This window comes from Notolepis coatsorum (genome assembly GCF_963971535.1).
Source record: "Notolepis coatsorum genome assembly, chromosome: 2".
In the NCBI taxonomy this organism is placed as follows: Eukaryota; Metazoa; Chordata; class Actinopteri; order Aulopiformes; family Paralepididae; genus Notolepis; species Notolepis coatsorum.
The window spans coordinates 1532959-1557222 of NC_140166.1; the positions used below are offsets into that span (position 1 = coordinate 1532959).

The 24264-nt window shown below is 40.4% G+C and overlaps 1 protein-coding gene across 1 annotated transcript in view; it reads left to right on the forward strand.

Annotated features, from left to right (window-relative positions):
* Positions 1 to 1503: 1503 nt before the first annotated feature.
* The window catches only part of dbt (dihydrolipoamide branched chain transacylase E2), a gene marked incomplete at its 5' end in the record, with an annotated part of 124948 nt that continues 102187 nt past the window's right edge, over positions 1504 to 24264 (forward strand). The window contains 2 exons of the mRNA XM_084308076.1: positions 1504 to 1548; positions 20117 to 20216. Coding sequence (XP_084164202.1) covers positions 1504 to 1548; positions 20117 to 20216 — 145 coding nt within the window. The remainder of the gene's footprint in view (positions 1549 to 20116; positions 20217 to 24264) is intronic.

Here is a 24264-nt window from a genome sequence, read left to right on the forward strand (position 1 = left end):
TTTAGAAACATTGACTATCTATTATTATATATTGACTATCTATTATTATATATTGACTACTATCCACTGCTGTTGTTTACCTGTTCAATAAAATGTTTAACATTTTTGGTACAGAACTTGACTCTTTGCCTTTTTTGTCAATGCAAAAACATGTAAGATTTTGTGCACTTGAACAAATCAAGTTAGATTTACATTAAGAAATCAAGTTGTGTTAACTTGAACAAATCAAGTTAGATTTACATTAAGAAATCAAGTTGGAGTTAGTGTTGAAAATCAAGTACCCTGAACATCATTAAAGTACGTTAACATTACACAATTAAATTGTGTTTACTGTAACGACAAATATGTTGAATCAACATGTTTATTTTAAGTAATCTTAATGTGAATGAAATATGTTGGGTTCACAAGCAATAAGTAAGTGAGGAGAACGAGGAAAAGTACGTCAGTTGGACATATTCTGATCATGTGGAACCAATGTACACATTAAAATCAAGTAAATCCAACAAACTTTTTTTTTCAGTGCATACTGCATAAACGAATGTGTTTTAATATGAGCCTATGTGTCCATACTGCATAAACTAATGTGTTTTAATATTAGCCTATGTGTCCATACTGCATAAACTAATGTGTTTTAATATTAGCCTGTTCACAGCTCTCTGGTTCTAGCTTTATGTTCACAGCCCTAACAAAAACTACACCATTATGGGTTCATTTTCAGCTCATAACCAACACTATGGAGCTTTATGTAGCATACTGTAATAAATCAATTTATGTATACATTGATTTCATAATTAATTGTGAATTTGTTAATACATAATACATAAGTATTTTAGTAATAGTGTGCCATAATAATTTTGTTAATCTAGAGAAAACTTTAATTCGTTCAAACTATAGATATGATATATATATCATAGTAGTGCTGTCAATAGATTAAAAATTTTTTATTAACTAATTAATCTCACAATTTTCTGTAATTAATCTAGATTAAAAATAGCATTTTTCTACTTAAGACCGAAGCTTGTAACAGATATTTACTTGAGTAAAATCATGGAATTAATGTAAAATCAACACAAAGAAAGTCTATTTAGATTGAAAGACTATTTTAATAGCTTTCTTTGAATACAGTTTCTCTCCTGTGAAATACAAATGTTCAACAAAACCATCACATTGACTCAGCTAGACCTCTTTCTTATATCCGCGGCGCTAAGATTGAAGATGTTTCACTCCATAGATTAATCTAGATACATTTATTTTAATGCTTTAAATCATTTCAATTAATCTCCAAAGTTAAAGCATTAACTTTGACAGCCCTAATATATATCATAACATATTTATGTTACAGTATAACAGATGGGGAGATGGAGATGAGGGGTGCAGTGTACATGTGGACCTCTAGAGGGCGGCAGTACCTGTTCTGCAGCAGAAGGTGGAGGAGAAGAAGAGACAGAGGGGCTGTGATTGGCTGCTGAAAGGGGTGTGTGCACGTCAGGCACTAAAGTCAAGATGGCCGCCGTCACCAGATGCTCGTTCACTCTAGTGAGACGTTTGGTGAGTTTTCACTCTTTTTGGATGATTAATCACTAGTTCTAGTCGCGTGGAGACAGTAGCCTCTGTAACGTGCACCGTGTCACAGTTCTAGTTTAGCTGCTGTAAGTTAGCTAAGTGTTAGCTAAGTGTTAGCTGCCGGCTAGCCCAGCTCAGGCTAACAACATTGTGACTGAGACTGACTGTAGCTTCGAGCTGCTGGACAGAGTTGGAACATCAGCTCGAAGCTAAAGTCACTCTGTTAGAATGTTGTTAGCCTGAGCTGCTAACTTGGTAGCTAACACTTAGCATGTGGCTGCTCAACCAAACCATCAGGATATATGTCAATATATATATATAGATATATGATATAGTCAGCTAGCTACCAATGGACATATCCACCATAATCTATCCACAAACTTATCATTACACATGGGCAAAACAGAGTCCAGTCTCTTCGGTTCAAATAACAAACTCAGCAAGACCGACAGCTTCTCAGTTACAGTGGGTGACAATATTGTCACAAGGAAAGATGAAATTACCTACCTAGGTTCCATCCTAGAGGCTAATCTTTCCTGTGACAAAATGGCATCCAATGTAATAAAAAAAGTCAACCAACGGACTTGATTCTTGTACCGGATCTCCTCTCTGGTAAACAAGAATACCTTGAAGACTTTGGCAGGAGCACTCATTCAAGGGTACTACGACTATGCTTGCACCTCATGGTACCAAAGCACCTCAAAGGCGCTAAAAACAAAATTACAAACATCTCAAAACAAACTGGTCAGACTACTGCTTGACCTTACTCCTAGAACCCACCTCACCCCTGCCCACTTTGACAACCTAGGATGGCTTAGAGTAGATGACAGAGTACAGCAACTTGCAATGGGCCTGGTCTACAAGATACACTACACCACTCAGGTACCCATGTACATGTCAAAATACTTCCCAAAGGTCAGTGAATACCACAACCACAACACCAGAGGGAGCTCCACAAATCATGTCAAACCCAGATTCGGCTCAAACAAGGGACAAAACATGTTTCGCAATTATGCCACATCAATGTGGAACACCCTACCCACAGCTGTAAAGGAATGTGAATCCCTACCCACTTTCAAAACCACTCTCAAAGAGCACCTACGGGAGGCTGCAATTCGAAACTGGCCCCTGTAAATGTCCAAACCCAACCCCCTCCAATGTACAGTAAATGACCAAGTATGGTTGTCAATATTCCAATGTACAGTTTTGCTTACAGTTGTACAGTGTTCCCCCACCTGGTGCCATGGCTTTGGACATGGTGTTTTGATTTTGGACACAGGGCACTATTCCAAAACCACACCATGATGAGGCTCCATAGACCCGGGGAGGCACGTGCAAGGCTATAGTTAGCTGGGTTTACATAGTTCCACATATGTATTATAGTCGGGGACCGAAACTAAAGCCCGCCGCCCGCCAGGGGCGGGCTGTTTTTACCTTTGGCGCATGACACTTAGAGGGCTGCCCGCCGTGTGACGTGTAGACGTGTAGTTCATAACTTCATAACGATACTCTTGTGCGAGTACAGATTATAGCCGCTCGTCTTTAAAAAACTACAAGTCCCACATCGCACTCAAGTCAACGGTCCAATCACAGTAGAGTGACGTAACTGGTTTCATGAGAAAAAAAGCAAATGACCAATCGGAAGCTATCATTTGGCTTGTTTACTTCCATCTGCTCTAGTCTATATCGGACCTCCAAGAGCTAACGTTACTGTTTAAACAATGACCCAGTCAACTATTCACTTTTAGTTTAATACATGACGAGGCATTGTCTAACGGTATCTAGCTGGCTAGCTACTGATAGCTGCTGATATCAACAAATGCTCCAGCAATAGTCTACTCGAGTGCATAATACCTCCGGTCCCTCGTTAGCTAGCTTAGCTAGCTCACGTTGATCCATCTGTCCCAGTAAACTAAATTGTCTTAACGTTATCTACCGGGCTAGCAGTAGCTACAGATAGCTCCTGATATCAATGTCTTATAACATTGATTGAATGCGTATTCTAGCTGAGGGCATGTTGAATGTGATTTGACAAAAGAACGGTAACGTTATAAATAGGTCCAGCTGCATCGCCGGAGAATCCTTGCATGCTGAATGTAGGGTCTAGCTGAATATAGGGTCTAGCTGCAGGGCCGGAGAATCCTTGCTGGAGCTGGAGGCTACTCAAGTATACACACAGACAGTGGAGCTGTTTGCAGATAGCAAGCATTTTGACTTATTGCGTGGTGGCGATGTCTCGCAGATAATACAACTACAAGTATGATTATATAATATATATTTTATTTAAAAAAAAAATTTTTATATAAAATATATATATATTTTTTTTTAATCAAAAAAATGTTGGCAGGTAAGAAATATGCTTGGCGGGTAGACTCTTCCCATCTACCCGCCACTGGCCGTTGAGTCAAAAAGTTAATTTTGCTCCCTGATTATAGTTGATAACTTGATAAAATAGCCTAAATAAAGGCATTAAAAAGTATCTTCGATCCAATAAATGGATCAGTTTCATACAAATATCCATGAGTGCGGCTGGGTGGCGTAGCGGACATTGCGCTCGTCACCAATGCAAGAGACTCCGGTATCGAATCCCAGTCTCAGCATTGCCTTCGGCTTGGGCCGGCCGTCGTACTGGCTCAATTGGCAGAGTCGGCGGGTGGAAGTTGATGGGTGGTAATCTGGACGTTGTGGACAGCGACTCCTACAGGTCGGTTGGGGGACGCCTGCACAGCAGAGACAGGAAAATGGCGGGGGTAGTGTGAGCCTCCCACACGTTGCACCTCGCCAATGAGAGTCCGCGCTGGCAGGCGAAAAGATGCGACAGGCTGCCTCCTCATGTACTGGAGGGGACACGTGATGCAAGGCTTCTATCCTCCCTACAACCGACCAGTGAGGGGCATAGTCGAGCAACGTTCAAGACGGGGGAGGGGAGAATTGGATACACGAAATTGGGATGGGAGAAAAATAGAAAATAAGGAGAAAAAGTGGATACAAAAAAATAAATACAAATATCCATGAAAATAAAAATACAACATGATTGTTTAACAACATGCTGGTCTGATGGTTTAATAACATGATGGTTTAACAACATGCTGGTCTGATGGTTTAATAACATGATGGTTTAACAACATGATGGTCTGATGGTTTAATAACATGATGGTTTAACAACATGATGGTCTGATGGTTTAACAACATGATAGTCTGATGGTTTAACAACATGGTCTGATGGTTTAACACTTTCACTGCCACGCTGTGTTTTCCTTTTTACCCCCTGAATGCCACGGTCCGCTCCAATGTTAACTTTAATATCGCCTAATCTATGTTTTAAATTATGTGTCTAATCTGCCCGTCGCTTATCAAAGACCGCTTTTCCAGTCAGTGCTGTCAAGGCAGATTGGTTTTTTATCATTTCATTTCCGTTTCAGAGCATTTAGAAAAGCACTCGTTTTGGAATAAAAAACAGTTCATTCTGGACCATTATGTGAAAATCGTCTTTTACTGTAATATTCCATAACGTTGTTATTTGTCGGCCTATTTATGAATCGTTTTCAAATAAACGCTAGATGATCAATATTATACGTGCACGCAAGCACATTCGGACCGCGCACGGATAATCGCCGTTTTCATTTCCTCTTCGACTTTTACATAGAAACCGAAAGAGGACATTTCACAAAACAGCCTATATCTTCATCAAAATTAGTCTGATTATCCTAACACTGATAACATAGATTCCTTACCTGACATCAGATGGTATCCAACTGGTATATTCCAATTCCTGATCACCATTCGAAAAAATCGATAAGTGTATTGATCCAACGTGTGTACAGTGCAGGACATGAATCCGCGGGGATCAGAGCCCTCTGAATGAACGCTGGGACTCCGGCTGCATCAGTGGACTGGAAAATGTGGAGTACCGGATTTCTTTCCCCATCCATTTTCATTGAGTCCATTCCAAAATCCCTTATGTCATCTGGGAGACGACAGGGGGCGCTTTTTTCCACAGTGATCGCCGGTGCCGCTCGGGTATACTCGGGTAGGCTCGGGTGATGCAATATGATTTCAGATTGCTAAAAAAAAAATATCCGGGAAATCTCGTGAGTGGCTTTCAACCACCTATAAATAAACCCGAGTATTCTCGTGAGTGGCAGTGAAAGTGTTAAAACATGATGGTTTAACAACATGATGGTCTGATGACGATGTTAGTTAGATGTTTGGTTTAACAACATGATGGTCTGACGATGTCAGTTAGATGTTTGGTTTAACAACATGATGGTCTGATGACGATGTTAGTTAGATGTTTGGTTTAACAACATGATGGTCTGATTCTGATGATGTTAGTTAGATGTTTGGTTTAACAACATGATGGTCTGATGACGATGTTAGTTAGATGTTTGGTTTAACAACATGATGGTCTGATGACGATGTTAGTTAGAGTTGTACCCTTCCAAGTTCCTGATGACTTGTCGTACAGAACTTGTAAGTCGCTTTGGATAAAAGCGTCAGCTAAATGACAAAATGTAAATGTAGATGTTTACTACTAAAGCAGCAGAGCTCATCCACTCTTCTTGTATGTTGCTTAGTTTATACTTAGCTTAAATCTTTTGGTTTTCTTTAGTTTTTGTTCATTTATTGTATAGTAGCTACTTATGAAGTCTGCAATAAGCATGTCACTGCTAGGGATGCACGATATTGATTTTTTGACACCGATACCTAGGGGTGGGACGATACATCGATCCAGATCGATACATCGATGTAATTATCAACAATCGAATCGGATCGATGCGATGTAATAAGATCGATTCATATCGATACTCTTATTTTGAAAATCCTGTGGCGAGTCTCATATCCGCCCAAGAACAACAGCAGTAGCTCCGTGTGTGTAGATGTTACAGCATAGCATTCTCCCTTTCTGTGTGTGTGTGTGTGCGCGAGTCTTTGGAAAGACCAGATGAGGTCAGAGGAGTTTGATGTTTAAATGTTATTTAAACATAAACAATATAATACATAATAAATGTAGGCCTATACATGATCATGCAACATCAACAAATTGTTGTAGGAGCGGTTTGGGAGAGGGAGGTTGTGAGTTTTGAGTTCCAAAAAATGTAGCTTAAAGTTTAAAGCTCAATATATAAAAACGTGGCACTTTACAGTGAACAGGAGGTCTATTTGTATTAAAAACAATAGATTGATTTTCCTTTAAATGTCTGGAAGAGCTCAAAAATACAAATGTCAAATGATATTTTCATTACCTTTTTTTTGTTGATCTAAATGTTACTGATTGTGTTAAATGGGCATATGATATCATCTCATATCGATCGCAGGCACCTGAATCTAATCGTATCGTATTGTATCGTGAGAGACTTTGTGATATCGGCAAATATCGTATCGTTGTCCAAAGAATCGATATCGTATCGTATCATGATGAAACTGGTGATTCCCACCCCTACCGATACCGACATCGATAACTTTATGCTCCTCAGGCCGATAACCGATATCGATAACCGATATTTATTGTATTATAATCTTTTTTCTTAATGTATATATATATTTTTTTCAACATGAAACAAAACATATCACAATACAATAATAATACATAAAAAGACTTCCCAGGACAATAACTTAACACCAACTTAAATGTGACCTAACCAGACAACAGAAACAAAAGCCAAGACAACAGTACTATTGACTGATAAAGTGACCATATTTATTTTTCCAAATGAAAATTCACAATCCGTCAACAACTTATAATACATCCAACCTAAGACGCTCAAAGCTTTTTGTTCTTCTTTTTTCAAAGCGGAGCCTTGAAAAAAAGGCTTTGAGTGGACACATCACCACCACAACAAGTCACCTGCAACAAGCTAGAAGCTAGAAGCTAGAAGCTGCTGTGAATCCAAAGCCAGCTATTGACGAGTCGTTTGCTAAATTAAAGAAGTTTGACAGAAATGACCCAAGGGCTCAAGCCGCTAGCTTTTAAGCAGTCCTTGGTGGTGCAAATTAACCTGGCTACTATGGAGCAATAAGTGACTGCGTTCAACTAGGGCTGGGCGATATGGAATTTTTTTTTTTTTTTTTTTTTTTTTTTCTTTCTTTTTAACAACAGATGTATGTTTATTTTGCAGCAATTCTTTGTCATTGCCGCCATCTTTAGTGTTACATCCCCTCACACTCCAGTTCTCAGGCTGCAGCTGGTTTAAAAGCTAAAGTAAACCGGCTTCTCTGCTGGCTGTGGCTCCAGAGGAGTTGAACAGTTCTGGCTCTGCTAGTTTATTTTCGATCTTTTGGCGCTTTTTTGGTGGACAAACCACCGCACATGTGCACTGTGACTCGTGACTGGAGTCTAGTTCTGCTAGCACACATAGCCTACTGTGTACAGACGGTTTCAAAATGTATTTTAAATTAGAAAGCAAACAAAATAAATGGACAAGAGAAAAATAAATCTGAATTTGGTCAGTATTGTCATTTGGACAAGCAAAGCCATTACTTTAAGTTGCAGGCAAGAAAGACAAGTCTGTCCACTGTCTCTGGTTTTAAAACTGCCCTGTTGCAGGTAAAAAAAAAAAAACGATTTTTCGATTTTTTTATTTATTTCGATATTCGATATCGATTATTAAAATATATCGCGATATTTATCGTTATCGTTATATCGCCCAGCCCTACGTTCAACCGAGGGTTGCATCACAGCCATGGAAGGGGCTAGCTTTGCTTAGCTCCTCGCGTCGTCGTAGGCTTCTAAGTTAACACAATATAAAACACACCATCGTAGCGGTGGTGATGCCGCAGGTGACCCGTCAGGCTGGATGTATTACAAGTTGTTGCCCTTTTCCCTCCTTGTGGAACTTCTCCATTGCATTTATTACAAATAGCAAGCGATCTTTTTCCTCTGAAATTCCGAGTACCGACGCGGCCATCTTTGTTTTTAACGTCCGCGCTGATTCAGAAACTTACGTGCCTATGTCACAGCCAAGAAAGGGAGCGCTCGATTTGTGTAAAACGCCCTGTTCTTAAACCACACGCCGTCAGTCGTACCACAGTACTGGCAAAACGGGATGAGCCTACAGTCAAAACAAACGCACTTCATTCCAATTCACCCACACAGCATTTTCTTTTACCAAAAAATATATTATATTATCGGAGCTATTAATAACGTTATCGGGTTTATCGGGATGACGTCATAATTGCTGATATCGGCCCGATAATTATCGTGCATCCCTAGTCACTGCACTAGGGCTGGGCGATATGGAAAAAAATCATATCGCGATAACGATATGATAATTTTATTTTATTTCTCGATATCGATAATTATCGAATTGTTATAAGTATAATTTTTTTTTTTTTTTTTTTTTTTTTTTTTTTAACAACAGATGTATGTTTATTTTGCAGCAATTCTTTGTCATTGCCGCCATCTTTAGTGTTACATCCCCTCACACTCCAGTTCTCAGGCTGCAGCTGGTTTAAAAGGTAAAGTAAACCGGCTTCTCTGCTGGCTGTGGCTCCAGAGGAGTTGAACAGTTCTGGCTCTGCTAGTTTATTTTCGATCTTTTGGCGCTTTTTTGGTGGACAAACCACCGCACATGTGCACTGTGACTCGTGACTGGAGTCTAGTTCTGCTAGCACACATAGCCTACTGTGTACAGACGTTTTCAAAATTTATTTTAAATTGGAAAGCAAACAAAATAAATGGACAAGAGAAAAATAAATCTGAATTTGGTCAGTATTGTCATTTGGACAAGCAAAGCCATTACTTTAAGTTGCAGGCAAGAAAGACAAGTCTGTCCACTGTCTCTGGTTTTAAAACTGCCCTCTTGCAAGTAAAAAAAAATTTTAAAATTAAAAAAAAAAAAAAACGATTTTTCGATTTTTATTTTATTTCGATATTCGATATCGATTATTAAAATATATCGCGATATTTATCGTTATCGTTATATCGCCCAGCCCTACACTGCACATCGTTTTACTCGTTGTGGGGAATGGCGATGTCTCGCAGATAATACAGATAATACAGATGATGCATATGAAAACTTTAAAGTATAATTTGCTCAGAGTCCAGTTGTGGTTCGGTCCGGATCTGAACCGGAGTCCGGACTTTGAGAATGCCTATTTTAGACCTACAGTATAATACTGCCAGCTGCTATAACAGAACCAAACACGATCGGTATCGGCAGATATGGCTCATAGACGATCAGTGATCATATCGGGGGCAAAAAAACGTGATCGGGGCATCCCTACATATAGCTCTACAGATGAATGAGTAGAGCTAAGCATCATTATGACATATAGCTCTACAGATTAATGAGTAGAGCTAAGCATCATTATGACATATAGCTCTACAGATTAATGAGTAGAGCTAAGCATCATTATGACATATAGCTCTACAGATTAATGAGTAGAGCTAAGCATCATTATGATATATAGCTCTACAGATGAATGAGTAGAGCTAAGCATCATTATGACATATAGCTCTACAGATTAATGAGTAGAGCTAAGCATCATTATGATATATAGCTCTACACATTAATGAGTAGAGCTAAGCATCATTATGATATATAGCTCTACAGATTAGTTTCAAGTTCAAGTTTCAAGTTTCTTTAATAGTTGTCATACAGAAGTACAGAATACTTTTATACAAAATGCTTCTTACTGTTACGCTCCAGAGACTGTGCAAGACAAGATAAGTATGAAATAAAATAACATAGTATAGCATGTAAATTAGAAGTAAAAAAAGAAATGAGGTCACAGTGTTCAGTTTAGACATATGTACAATGTTCGATGCAGAATAGACGTAACTGAGTTACCATATAATATACAATACTGTGCAGTGTACTAATATACAATACTATATAGTGCAAGGCAGAAATGGGATGAGGTGCAATTTAGGTACAATTTACAGTAGGTGTACGAGTTGTAGTGCAAATCCTTTATCAATAAATATAAAGTGTGTTTGTGTGATCTAAAGTGTGGAGAGTGGGTGCTGCAGTGTGTTGTTTGTTTAAGTGAGTGTGTGCGTGTGGGTGTGTGTGCTGTGTGCATTTGATGGTTGTTGCATAGTGTTTATTGTTCGTTTAGCAGCCTGATGGCCTGGGGATAGAAGCTTCTTCTGAGTCTTTCTGTGCTCGCCTTAAGACTCCGGTATCGCTTGCCTGACCGCAGCAGTTCAAAGAGGCAGTTGTTCGGGTGGCTCGAGTCCTTAATAATTCTCTTAGCCTTCCCCTTGCACCGCTTGTTGTAAATGTTCTGGAGGGTGGGAAGCCCCCCTCCAATTGTGCGTTCGGCTGAACGTGTCACTCTTTGTAGTCTGCTACGGTCTTGTGCAGTGCTATTCCCAAACCAGGAGGTGATGTTGCCGGTCAGGATGCTCTCTATTGTACATGAGTAGAAGTTCCTAAGGATCTTCTGACTGACTTGGAACTTCCTTAGGCGCCTGAGGAAGTAGAGGCGTTGTCGTGCCTTCTTCACAACACTGTCAATGTGTGTGGTCCATGTCAAATTAATGAGTAGAGCTAAGCATCATTATGATATATAGCTCTACAGATTAATGAGTAGAGCTAAGCATCATTATGATATAGCTCTACAGATTAATGAGTAGAGCTAAACATTAGGGATGCCCCGATCACGTTTTTTGCCACCGATCACCGATCGTCTATGAGCCATATCGGCCGATACCGATAGTTTTTGGTTTTATAAAAAAATATATATATATACTTTTTTTTAATTTTTTTTTATAAAATATATATATTATATAATTATACTTGTAGTTGTATTATCTGCGAGACATCGCCACCACGCAACAAGTCAAAATGCTCGCTATCTCCACTGTCTGTGTGTATACTCTGCTTTGGTCAAATCACATTCAGCATGCCCTCAGCAGGGTATATCTGCGGCTGCGGCTCTGCAGATATACCCTACTCCCTCACTGCGATGCAAGCCAGGGGCTCGAATACGCATCGAATCAATGTTATAAGACATTGATATCAGGAGCTACAGGCCTGTACGCTGCGACGAGATCGTCGCAAATTGCCCCCTAATTTGGCCGGTGCGAATGAAAAATTATATCTACTCGCAAGCTTGCGAATAGTGATTTCACCCCTTCATTCGCATTTCACTACACTAACATTAGCCTACAACCAGGGCTGTACAGGCGACATAATGTTGCGGTTGTAATTTCATTAGACAGACCAGCGCGGACATTTAATAACATGCAATTTAATTGACACGAGCAATGGGCTAACGTTAGCTGGTGGTCCCGAGTGAAGCAGGGACGGCGGAAAAGTGAGGAAAGGGGGTGGGTTATATTGACAAGTGACAACGCTTGACAACAGAAGTTTAAACATAACTTCATATTTATTAGTTATTCGTTTCTGTATATCATCCACTTTCCATCTCCGCCAGGAATACACTAGTCTAACCATAGCCTTAGACTCTTCCTGTTTACATTCGAGTGTGACGTCATCACCTACGGCAGCTTAGACGATCAAAACGCGAACCTAGAACAAAACCCGGGGGGGGGGGGGGGGGGGGGGCTGGCTCTCTTGTGCGTTCTCGCCCCCTCTCTCTCTCTCTCTCGCTCTCTCTCTACATTCAATGATTTAAAGTAGCCAAACGTTACAGACAGTATAAATACTAACTGGATAGTTGATGATAAACATTTAATTTCATTATCTGAAATATTCTAAAATCATTAAGTCTGCTATAAGCCATTATCCCGTTGTGTGTAATTATTATTTTCTCACAGTAGTATATATATATATATATATATGTGTGTGTGTGTGTGTGTTTGGCTAAAGTGGATAGAAAACACAGTACTGTGCAAAAAAAGGGCACCCAAGAGTTTTTATATAAATAGTCTTAGATGTAAATAATTTTTTTTATTAGTGTGTCAGTAGACTACTCTTAGTACATTTTCATTAAATTATTTTTTAAAGCATCTTCATGGTTTAATAATGCAAACATATGTTGCAGGGACTTATTATAATCATCATATTGGCGTGACTGTATGCATCAAAGGGTTAAATCAAGCATTTTAAGTGCTTTAGGAAATGTCAAAATATTGCGATATATATTGTGTATCGTGATATGGCCAAAAAATATCGCAATATCATTTAGAGGCCATATCGCCCAGCCCTACTATAATGGTAAAATAGTTATTTAAAAATTTGCCCCTAAAAAATATTCTTTGCCCCTAAATTTCTCATTTAGGGGCAAGTGTGCCCCTAGTGAAAAAGCTTAGCGTACAGCCCTGAGCTATCTGTAGCTACTGCTAGCCGGCTAGATAACGTTAAGACAACGCCTCAGTGAACTATTTAGTTTAATGGGACATTTCGTTTTGAACAGTGAGCCAACGGAGGTATTATGCACTACTAGACTATTGCTGGAGCATTTGTTGATATCAGGAGCTATCAGTAGCTAGCCGGCTAGATACCGTTAGACACTGCCTCATGTATTAAACTAAAAGTGAATAGTTGACTGGGTAATTTTGTTTAAACAGTAACGATAGCTAGGTAGCTAACGTTAGCTCACAGAGGTCCATGCACTAGAGCAGGGGTTCCCAAACTTTTCAGGCCGGGGCCCAGAAAATAAGGCGTCAGAGAGCCGCGGCCCAATGCACATCGTCTGGCTTTTTTTTTTTTTTTTTTTGTCAGGCGACCGATTTTTTAAGCCAAATATCACTTCAATCCTATTAAGTTAGTTCAAGTTAGTTATTCATTTATATGTGCTATTTATGAGAGGGCTAACTTGTTGCAAAATAATAATGATAATAATAATAGCCTCATTAAAATACTATTGTTGCTTCGGTTGTTTTCAGTGTTTTATGTGCATAATCTGTTATTTAGTTTGAAATGTTCGTTGAAATAAGTAGATTTTTCGTTTTTGTTTATTTATTAAGTTAATATAAAACCATATAGTCACATTTTAGAATACAATAGAATAGCATTTTAGAATACAACTAGAAACACTGTCCTGGCCTGCTTCTAAGTTCAGTGGCCCACCTTTGGGTCGCGACCCCGACTTTGGGAACCACTGCACTAGAGCAGACTATTGCCGGAGCATTTGTTGACACGGGTAAGGGAGGGGCAGGGGAGGAGGAGGAGCAGTGCGCTGCAGCTCTGTGTGTCTGAGAGAGAAGTCAGCGAGTGAGATCTCCGCTAAGAATTGGATCATGTTTTTCGATCGGTTTTCACGATCTGCGAAAATAAAGCATTATCGGAATTCACCAATCTCATATTTATACTGAATATCGGCCGATACCGATCGCTGGCCGATCGATCGGGGCATCCCTACTAAACATCATTATGATATAGCTCTACAGATTAATGAGTAGAGCTAAGCATCATTATGACATATAGCTCTACAGATTAATGAGTAGAGCTAAGCATCATTATGATATATAGCTCTACAGATTAATGAGTAGAGCTAAGCATCATTATGATATATAGCTCTACAGATTAATGAGTAGAGCTAAGCATCATTATGATATATAGCTCTACAGATTAATGAGTAGAGCTAAGCATCATTATGATATATAGCTCTACAGATTAATGAGTAGAGCTAAGCATCATTATGACATATAGCTCTACAGATTAATGAGTAGAGCTAAGCATCATTATGACATATAGCTCTACAGATTAATGAGTAGAGCTAAGCATCATTATGATATATAGCTCTACAGATTAATGAGTAGAGCTAAGCATCATTATGACATATAGCTCTACAGATTAATGAGTAGAGCTAAGCATCATTATGACATATAGCTCTACAGATTAATGAGTAGAGCTAAGCATCATTATGACATATAGCTCTACAGATTAATGAGTAGAGCTAAGCATCATTATGACATATAGCTCTACAGATTAATGAGTAGAGCTAAGCATCATTATGACATATAGCTCTACAGATTAATGAGTAGAGCTAAGCATCATTATGACATATAGCTCTACTAGGCCTGCCACGATAACACATTTTGCTGGGCGATTAATTGCCCCCGAAAATATCGCGATAAGCGATATTATTGCGACCGGTTAGAGAATTTTTTTTTGAGACATTTATTTCCCAAAACTTTTATTTTGAAGCCCACCGCTCCGTCTTTTCCGGTGTTTTAGACTTTTATTTTGAAGCCCACCGACCGGACCGGAAGTATTGTTGTTATTATCCTCATATGATTATCCTAGCGGCACCTATGAGCGGCCAACTTGTCTCGTCCGGTTCTGTGTTTTTGAGCTAATGATAAAACAAATATTGAGATTGTTGGTGAACAACTAACTTTAGGTTAGTTTTAACGTTAGCTACTAACGTTAGATGCAGCTACTACAGGCAATCAACGATGAGGAGGAAGCGTCAAAGCAGTATATAATAGAATAGCTGTGGTGCGTAGGCACTGCAGCACGACTCGAAACTACCTACTACGTTATAATAAATGAATTCATGTTTAACTTGTCCCCGTGTCCAGTCCTTTGACTAGCCCCACCCGTTCATTGTAAACAATGATGCATGTAATTGTATTAACGTTATTCTGTGTTGTAGCTATGCTATACGTTGTATTTCGTTTGTTAGCTATTTAGCTAATGTTGTTAGCATTGAATGAGAATCAACACTCGATCTTTCATCTTTATTTAGCAGTCCAGTTTCTCCGGGCAGTAGCGAGTAACTACTTGGGTCTAAAAATAGCTAACGTTACACTATAAATAACGCTACTTGGTTAAAAGGAGCAACACCATTGAGAAATGTAGTTAAGCTATATGTGGCGTTGCTACTGCCCCACGGAGCTCCCGTGCTGTGCTCTGTAGTAAGGCCAGCGGCCCCCCACACGGACAGTGACTGACAAGGGGCACTGGTTCCGCCTCATTAAAACAAACGCGCAAATAGCAATTAATCGCGCCCGTCAAAATCATTGCATTCATTTTAATTATCGCGGCAATTAATCGATTTATTGCTTATCGCGGCAGGCCTAAGCTCTACAGATTAATGAGTAGAGCTAAGCATCATTACATATGGGTAGAGCCATATGAAATCCGCGTTCACGGAATCGCGGACGGAATCGCGGAATTAACCAATAAAAATGGAATCAACTGCAAAACGTGGAATATTGCAGAATTTGGCCTAATCTGAACTGAAATTTCGTTTTTGGGTGGAACGTTTGGTGCACACACGACCGGGGAGGCGGGGACTCTACAGCGTGTTACACACAACACAGCCGCGGTGCTCAAGCGTCTGGCTGCTTCAGTGTTAACATCGTCAAGAAGCTAAACTATTCCACAATAAGCCCTCAATTCAGAGCAGAACAGTATCCTAATGACTTTTATGCCTCCGGTGATAAGGTGTTTTGCTAATTCTGTCAACGTTCCGTGGACTGGACCCGCAAAAACACTTGCGACACTATTGTGATTAAATAGCTATAACGTTAGGACGTTTAGCTTCTAGCTAAATCTAGTGCACCCATCCATTTGTTTAATGCAAACGATTGTCATTATACACTGCCCTTTATAAACTAAATACACTTAAATAGCTATGTAACGTTATAGGACTGTCTATGGAAATGATAGCTTCTAGAAGTTCTAGCTAAATCTGGTGCACCCATCCATTTGTTTAATGCAAACGATTGTCATTATACACTGCCCTTTATAATCTAAATAAACTTAAATAGCTATGAAACGTTACAGTACATAGGACTATAGATGGAAATGATAGCTTCTTGCTAAATCTAGTGCACCCATCCATTTGTTTAATGCAAACGATTGCCATTATACACTGTCCTTTATAAACGAAATAAACTAAACTAAAGGTGCCTAAATTATGCATTACTATATTTCATCACAATATAATAGATATAGCTAGGTTACTGACATTGTCATTGTGATAATGTCAGTAGTAGCTAGCTGTATCTATTGTTTACACTTGAAATATGTATTTTTATTTTGTCACAATATTAATTGAAAAATATTGTGTAAAATTGAACTGTATTTCTGAGTTGCAGCACTTAAAAACATTAAATGGCCTGTTATATCTTATTCAATTGTGGACATTTATTCATTCCCACTTATTAGACACTATTTCTGATGGTAAAATGAGCATAAAAGGCAAAATACAGAATTCTGAAATATTAAAACGGAAAAAATTGAATTTGGGAAAAAATAAAATGGAATTTGGAAAATAATAAAACGGATTTCATATGGCTCTACATATGGGGGGTCACGAGGTAGAGTGGTTATCTGGTAATCAGAAGGTTCCCGGTTAGATTTCGGCTCCTACCCAGCAGTGTGTCGAAGTGTCCTTGAGCAAGACACTTAACCCCTAACTGGTCCCGGTGAGCAGGTTGGCACCTTGCATGGCTGCCTTGAGTGTGAGTGGTTTCAGTGGTTGTATTGTGGTTAGTGATGCACCGATGTGAAAATTGCTGTTCTGGCGATACCGATATTTACCGATGTCGATATCTCTGTATAGAAAACACTTTTTTATGATAATCAAATAAAGAGCTATTTTCCAAAACACATACTTTTTTTACTTTGGTAACTTATTTTCAGAAATGACTGATATTTTGAAACTATTTAAGGCCAAAACATGTAAAAAGAAAAAAATATATATATTTTTTTATTTTTTTTTAATATCGGCCCATATCGGCCCTATCTTGATATCGGACCGATACCGATGTGTAAAAAAACTAGGGCTGTCCCCGACTAAGGATTTGGATGGTCGACTAGGATTGGCCAAAATTTGCCGTTAGTCGACTATTGGTCGTCTTTTTTTTATCATTCCATTTGGGCTGTGGGGGGTGCTTAACCCTTTAATTGCCATGGACAACTTTAGACGTCATTGCTCGCCATGCTTAATCTGCCAATGACGTCGTACAGCGTCTTTGAGATCAATATTTCAAAAATCTGTCATGGCAATCATATTTCACCCACGGAGACTTGAGACTTGCTGTTGATCTCCTCTCCAACGGTTCAAGACCGCCATCTGGTGGCCGATTGGCGAATCGCCAAAACCGGAAGTGACGCGCCGGAAGTGGTGCTCACCCATATTTCGTCCGGCCACTCGCTATCGCTAGCGGGACTCCAGCTTGATACACTGGATAGTGATCCGTTGCCAATAACTCGATAAACAACATGATTTGGACGTATATAGTATTATACAACCTGGAACTGGACCAACTAGATCGACATCCCATAATAGAGAACTTTCTGCTCCACGCTGATCGCCCAACGCTAAGAGGAAGCTGCGGTGAGTTTCAGCGTGTTTGATTATTATTATACATACACACTGCTCCGATCAACATATCACCCATACTAAATAAATGATTTAACGTCGGCCGCAGACTTATAAACCCCCCCCCCCCCTCCGGTCACCAGCAGATGATGAGGCATGACGTTTAGGACCTTGTACAATTGAATTTTTTTATCTGACGTCAATCGGTATCAAACTACATTTGATGATCTAATATATGTATTTGTGGCTATAACTCACGTTCTATGGAATGCTGCAGAAAACGATAAAAACATATTTATACTTTAGACCAGGGCTATTCAACAGGCGGCCCGCGGGCCAGATCCGGCCCGCGGGATGATTCTGACCGGGCCGCCAAAGATTACATGATGATTTTTTTTTTTTTTTTTTTTTTTTCATTCATGTCAACGTTAACACGCACAATTGAGCCAAAAGTCACTCAATTAATGACAGCTTTCATTGATAAATTGAGGGAAAACTTTGCAAGTCGATTTGATGAATTTGACATGTCCAGAGAATTGATGCATTTTGTGAGCAACCCATTTGCCAATGTAGCTGCTATTTCCACAAAAGGACAAGAGTTCCTTGCATCACTTCACATTGATGAAGGTCTCCTGCAACTTGAAATAATTGACATGCAAGCATCATCTGCTCTGAAGCAGGCACTTGAGAATGAATCCACCACAACATTTTGGATAAAGTGTATTCATGTCAAGACATTCCCCAAAATAAAAACGCTGGCAATATCTGTGCTAACAATGTTTGGCTCAACATACACCTGTGAATCCAGTTTCTCTCACATGAATGCCATTAAAACAAGCAACCGTGCCTCCTTGACAAATGAGCATTTGCATCACTGTTTGCGGGTAGCCCTCACTTCCTATGAACCCTCTTTCTCTGCCATTGCCCAGTCAAAGAAGTGCACTCGCTCTCATTAGATGTGTGTATGTAGGCTAGGCCTGTCTGCCCCCCACCCCCCTGATGTTTGAGAGTTAAGAGTGGACAATAAGTGCTAATAAGATGCTGTGATTTGCTGTTGTTGCACAGACATGAAGCACTTTTTCATAAGCTCAGCTGCACTATAAATGTGTTTTTTTGTTCAAGTGTTGATGTTAGAATGTTCAGATGCACATCATGCACTTGTTTGTTTTTTATTTTATTTTTATATTGAAATGTTGAAGAGGAGATGTTGCAGTTGTTGCACAGTCATAAATGAAGCACTTTCTGCAGGAGATGTTGCAGATGTGGCACATAAATGAAGCACTTTTTTTGAAAAGTATACTACTTTTGCAATGTAGTTAAATAAAAGTTGTGAAAATGTGGTTGTGTCAAGTGTACATATATTCATAGCACGGGGAGGCGCCGTGGCAGTCCGGCCCCTGGCCCCTTGGGTTTCTGACAATGTGGCCCCCTGAACAATTTAGTTGAATAGCCCTGCTTTAGACCATATTTTAGTATGAATGTGTGAATGAAAAAGTAGAACGTTGCTACATCCTAAATGATGGATACTTGATGTTGAATGGGCCATAGTAATGTCAATTTAGCAATACAATTTAAAAGGTTATAGCCCTGCAAAGAAGGGGAACATCTCCATAGACAAATAGAGCTGGCAGAGGACGGTATAAGGATGGATATAAGCGTGGCAGAGAAAGGGTTAATGTCTGAAGGAGTTGACTGAAGGCTTCTTGTCCTCTGCAAAAGCATGCAATTGGTCCACTGATGGATACATCTTGATATTTGTCTAGTCTAGTGTGTTCATTAGATGGGTGAAATCCTCTTTCAGTGCCTCTGTGCCTGTTTTCGTAGGCAGTTAGCCTCTGGTATGCGTGCCATTAGCGTTAGCCACGCTTCTAGGCCTCTTTTCTTTTGGAAAAAATGATAAAAAAATTAAATTATATATTTTTTTATTATATTTGACTAAGAGGTTGGCCAGTCGACTACGGCTCCTTTCGACCGATTAGTCGACTAATCGATTAATAGGGGTCAGCCCTAAAAAAAAACGGCCATATCGGCCGATATATCGTGCTTCACTAATTGTGGTTGATCTCTGTTCAACACAGGCCTATACTTGCTGTTTGTTTACAGCTCTCTCACCAGTACAAACTGTTTGTTTACAGCTCTCTCACCAGTACAAACTGTTTGTTTACAGCTCTCTCACCAGTACAAACTGTTTGTTTACAGCTCTCTCACCAGTACAAACTGTTTGTTTACAGCTCTCTCACCAGTACAAACTGTTTGTTTACAGCTCTCTCACCAGTACAAACTGTTTGTTTACAGCTCTCTCACCAGTACAAACTGTTTGTTTACAGCTCTCTCACCAGTACAAACTGTTTGTTTACAGCTCTCTCACCAGTACAAACGCAGGTGCTTCCGGGTCCAAACTGGCAAACAGACCACCTCCAGCCTCCAGCAGCATGCCAGGCTGTTCCACACCACTTATGGTAAGTCCTTCCTCCCTTTAAATCCCAATTTCTCACATTACATTCACCCTGAATGTTGACGTTATCCAGGTGAAAAGTTAACTTCATTCAAGCGAGGCATTGCAATCCTTGACATAAATCATTTGATGTATAATTAAATCGAAGGAAATACGTTTGGGTCTGAGAGTGTGCCTCAGTATGAGTTTAAGACGTGAACATGGTCATGTTTGTTGAAGAAAAGAAAAAAACCCAGATTTATTTTTTACTGATCGGGAAATATCGGTATCGGTAGATACTCAAAATCACATGATCGGGATCGGATCGGGAGCAAAAAAACGTGATCGGGACATCCCTAGCTAGCGTGCCAGTAAGGCAGTCAATGGGAGGTCTGGAACATTTGCGAATGCCTAAACTATATCTTAAATTATGGCTATGGGTCTAAAACACCCCTCGCTTATCAATGACTTGCTTGCAGTCAACATGTACGAAACGGATTGTTTTTTCATTGGTAAATTTCTGTTTTATACCGTTTTGAATACGAGTATAGTTTTGGAGATTTTGGAGACTTCCAGAGAAATTCCGCAATAATAGCCCTTTACTGGAATACACAAAACGTTGTCATTTTTCGGCTGATTTATGAATAGTTTTCAAATAAACGCTCGATTATCGATAGTATATGTGTATTTATGCACACTAGAGAAGCGGGCTGAAAAATCGATTATCCATGTCGTGGATACGGCTAACGTTACGCACACACACACGCTGCGATGGTGGAGAAAAAAACATCTGATTACCCCAAGACTGGTAACAGAGTCCTTACCTCACATCAGATGTTCTGTAAAAAGATTAATCCAACTCCTGATCGCCATTCCAAATATTGATCGCGTTTATTGATCCAACGTTATACCACCAAAACACATAATACACGCTGCTCTGAGTGTCCCGAGTCCATCTGTTATAACGATACTGCATGCCCGAGAAGTAAAACCTGGACCGGACTTATTTTTTTGATGCACAGTCCCACCCAATCCAATCCAATGATGTGCAATACCATCCGGGAGACGATAGGGGGCGGTATTTGCCCTTTTCGAGCTCAGACCCATTCCCAATGATAACGTCAGAATAGGTTAAAGATTTGATTTGATTGCCATAGCAACCAGCTAGTCTTCCTGGGTTCCTGATGTCTGGAGACGACACAGTAGAAATTCAAGCTGGAGGGCGGCTAGGTGGTGTAGTGGGCAAGGCGCTCGCCATCAACGCTGGAGACGCTGGGTTCGAATCCAGCTCTCGGCGTTGCTATCAGCTTGGCTGGTCGTTCACACTAACACAATTGGCAGTGTTAGGGGTGGGAAAGCTGATGGGTGGGTCCTGGGCGTTGTGGACAGCGACCCCTACAGTTCGGTCGGGGCGCCTGCACAGCGAGGGTAGGATCTGGAGGGAGGTAGTGTGACCTTCCACACGTTACACTCTCCCGGTGAGAATCTGCGCGGCCAGGCTGGCTGCCGGCTGGCTGCACATGCGTCATAGGAAAGCATGTGACAGTCTCCGGCCTCCCGGACCAACAGTAGGGGGGAGTGCGCAACAACCAGGAAGGGGGGTTGGGAATTGGCATAACGACTAACAGTGGAATGGGAGAAAAATCACAAATGGTTAGTTGACAACTAGGGATGATCGATATTGACTTTTTTACCGATACCGATATACCGATATTGTCCAACTCTTAATTTCCGATACCGATATCAACCGATACCGATATATGCAGGGTTCCCCCCCCCCCCCCCCCCAAAATGAAATAATTTCAGGTAATTAACATTACATATCTCTTGTTGTGGAATTAACACAACATTATGCATACTTTTGACAATAAATAAAATCAGAATTTGTTCTTACTTGCTTGACTGGGTAAATAAAGGTTATAGAAATGTAAAATTAATTATTATTATTATTATTTCTTTTTTGAAAACCGATACCGATATTTTTCGATATCACATTTTAATGCCGATATCGGCCGATAATATCGTACCCTATTGACAACAGATTATCGATTCACCTTGGAAAAACTGAGTCAATTCTATTCAGCTCAAAACATAAATTAAAGGAATGCTCCCGACTTGAGATCAGCTGTAATGGCTTCAGTGTGGAGTCTAGAGACTGTGTTAAATACCTAGGTGCAGACCTCAGATCAGCTGTAATGGCTTCAGTGTGGAGTCTAGAGACTGTGTTAAATACCTGGGTGCAGACCTCAGATCAGCTGTAATGGCTTCAGTGTGGAGTCTAGAGACTGTGTTAAATACCTGGGTGCAGACCTCAGATCAGCTGTAATGGCTTCAGTGTGGAGTCTAGAGACTGTGTTAAATACCTAGGTGCAGACCTCAGATCAGCTGTAATGGCTTCAGTGTGGAGTCTAGAGACTGTGTTAAATACCTGGGTGCAGACCTCAGATCAGCTGTAATGGCTTCAGTGTGGAGTCTAGAGACTGTGTTAAATACCTGGGTGCAGACCTCAGATCAGCTGTAATGGCTTCAGTGTGGAGTCTAGAGACTGTGTTAAATACCTAGGTGCAGACCTCAGATCAGCTGTAATGGCTTCAGTGTGGAGTCTAGAGACTGTGTTAAATACCTAGGTGCAGACCTCAGATCAGCTGTAATGGCTTCAGTGTGGAGTCTAGAGACTGTGTTAAATACCTGGGTGCAGACCTCAGATCAGCTGTAATGGCTTCAGTGTGGAGTCTAGAGACTGTGTTAAATACCTGGGTGCAGACCTCAGATCAGCTGTAATGGCTTCAGTGTGGAGTCTAGAGACTGTGTTAAATACCTGGGTGCAGACCTCAGATCAGCTGTAATGGCTTCAGTGTGGAGTCTAGAGACTGTGTTAAATACCTGGGTGCAGACCTCAGATCAGCTGTAATGGCTTCAGTGTGGAGTCTAGAGACTGTGTTAAATACCTAGGTGCAGACCTCAGATCAGCTGTAATGGCTTCAGTGTGGAGTCTAGAGACTGTGTTAAATACCTGGGTGCAGACCTCAGATCAGCTGTAATGGCTTCAGTGTGGAGTCTAGAGACTGTGTTAAATACCTGGGTGCAGACCTCAGATCAGCTGTAATGGCTTCAGTGTCGAGTCTAGAGACTGTGTTAAATACCTGGGTGCAGACCTCAGATCAGCTGTAATGGCTTCAGTGTGGAGTCTAGAGACTGTGTTAAATACCTAGGTGCAGACCTCAGATCAGCTGTAATGGCTTCAGTGTGGAGTCTAGAGACTGTGTTAAATACCTAGGTGCAGACCTCAGATCAGCTGTAATGGCTTCAGTGTGGAGTCTAGAGACTGTGTTAAATACCTGGGTGCAGACCTCAGATCAGCTGTAATGGCTTCAGTGTGGAGTCTAGAGACTGTGTTAAATACCTAGGTGCAGACCTCGACCAAACACTCTCAGGGAAAACAATGGCCCTGAAGGTTGAAATCTTTGCACAGGAAAAAAATAGGTTCTTATCACTGGAAACTATGAAATTGCTTGCCAACTGCATGATCCTCAGCTAATATGATTATGCATGTACATACTGGTATAGTGGTGTTACAGTGGAAAGTAAACACAGGCTACAAACCAGCCAAAATAAGACCATACGATTGGTCCTAAATCTGCCACCTCGAACCCATATTGAGCCATGTCACTTCAATGAGGTGGGATGGCTCCCTGTGGAGCAGAGGGTCTCCTTTCTGAAACTGGGACATATGTATAAAATGCCCCCAGATATTTATGCTCTCGCATTGTCCTGCGTGGCCAGGTCCACGGACGACAGTTACGGTCTGGACAGCTCTCAGTTTATGAGCCTAGAAAGGGTTCCTATTCACAGAATGGCTTTCTGTCTACAGCCTGCTGGCTGTGGAACTCTTTGCCCAGGGCCATCCAAAACTCCCCCACTACTGCTGTCTTCAAGAGGGGTGTGAAGCCACGTCTGCAACAATAGGTTGCAGAGGGTGCTTGGCCACCACTCTTGAAGAACAGGAACATGACATGCTGTAATGAGGCTTTCAGAACATTGTGTTGTCTATTATCTACTTGTTGTATCTATCT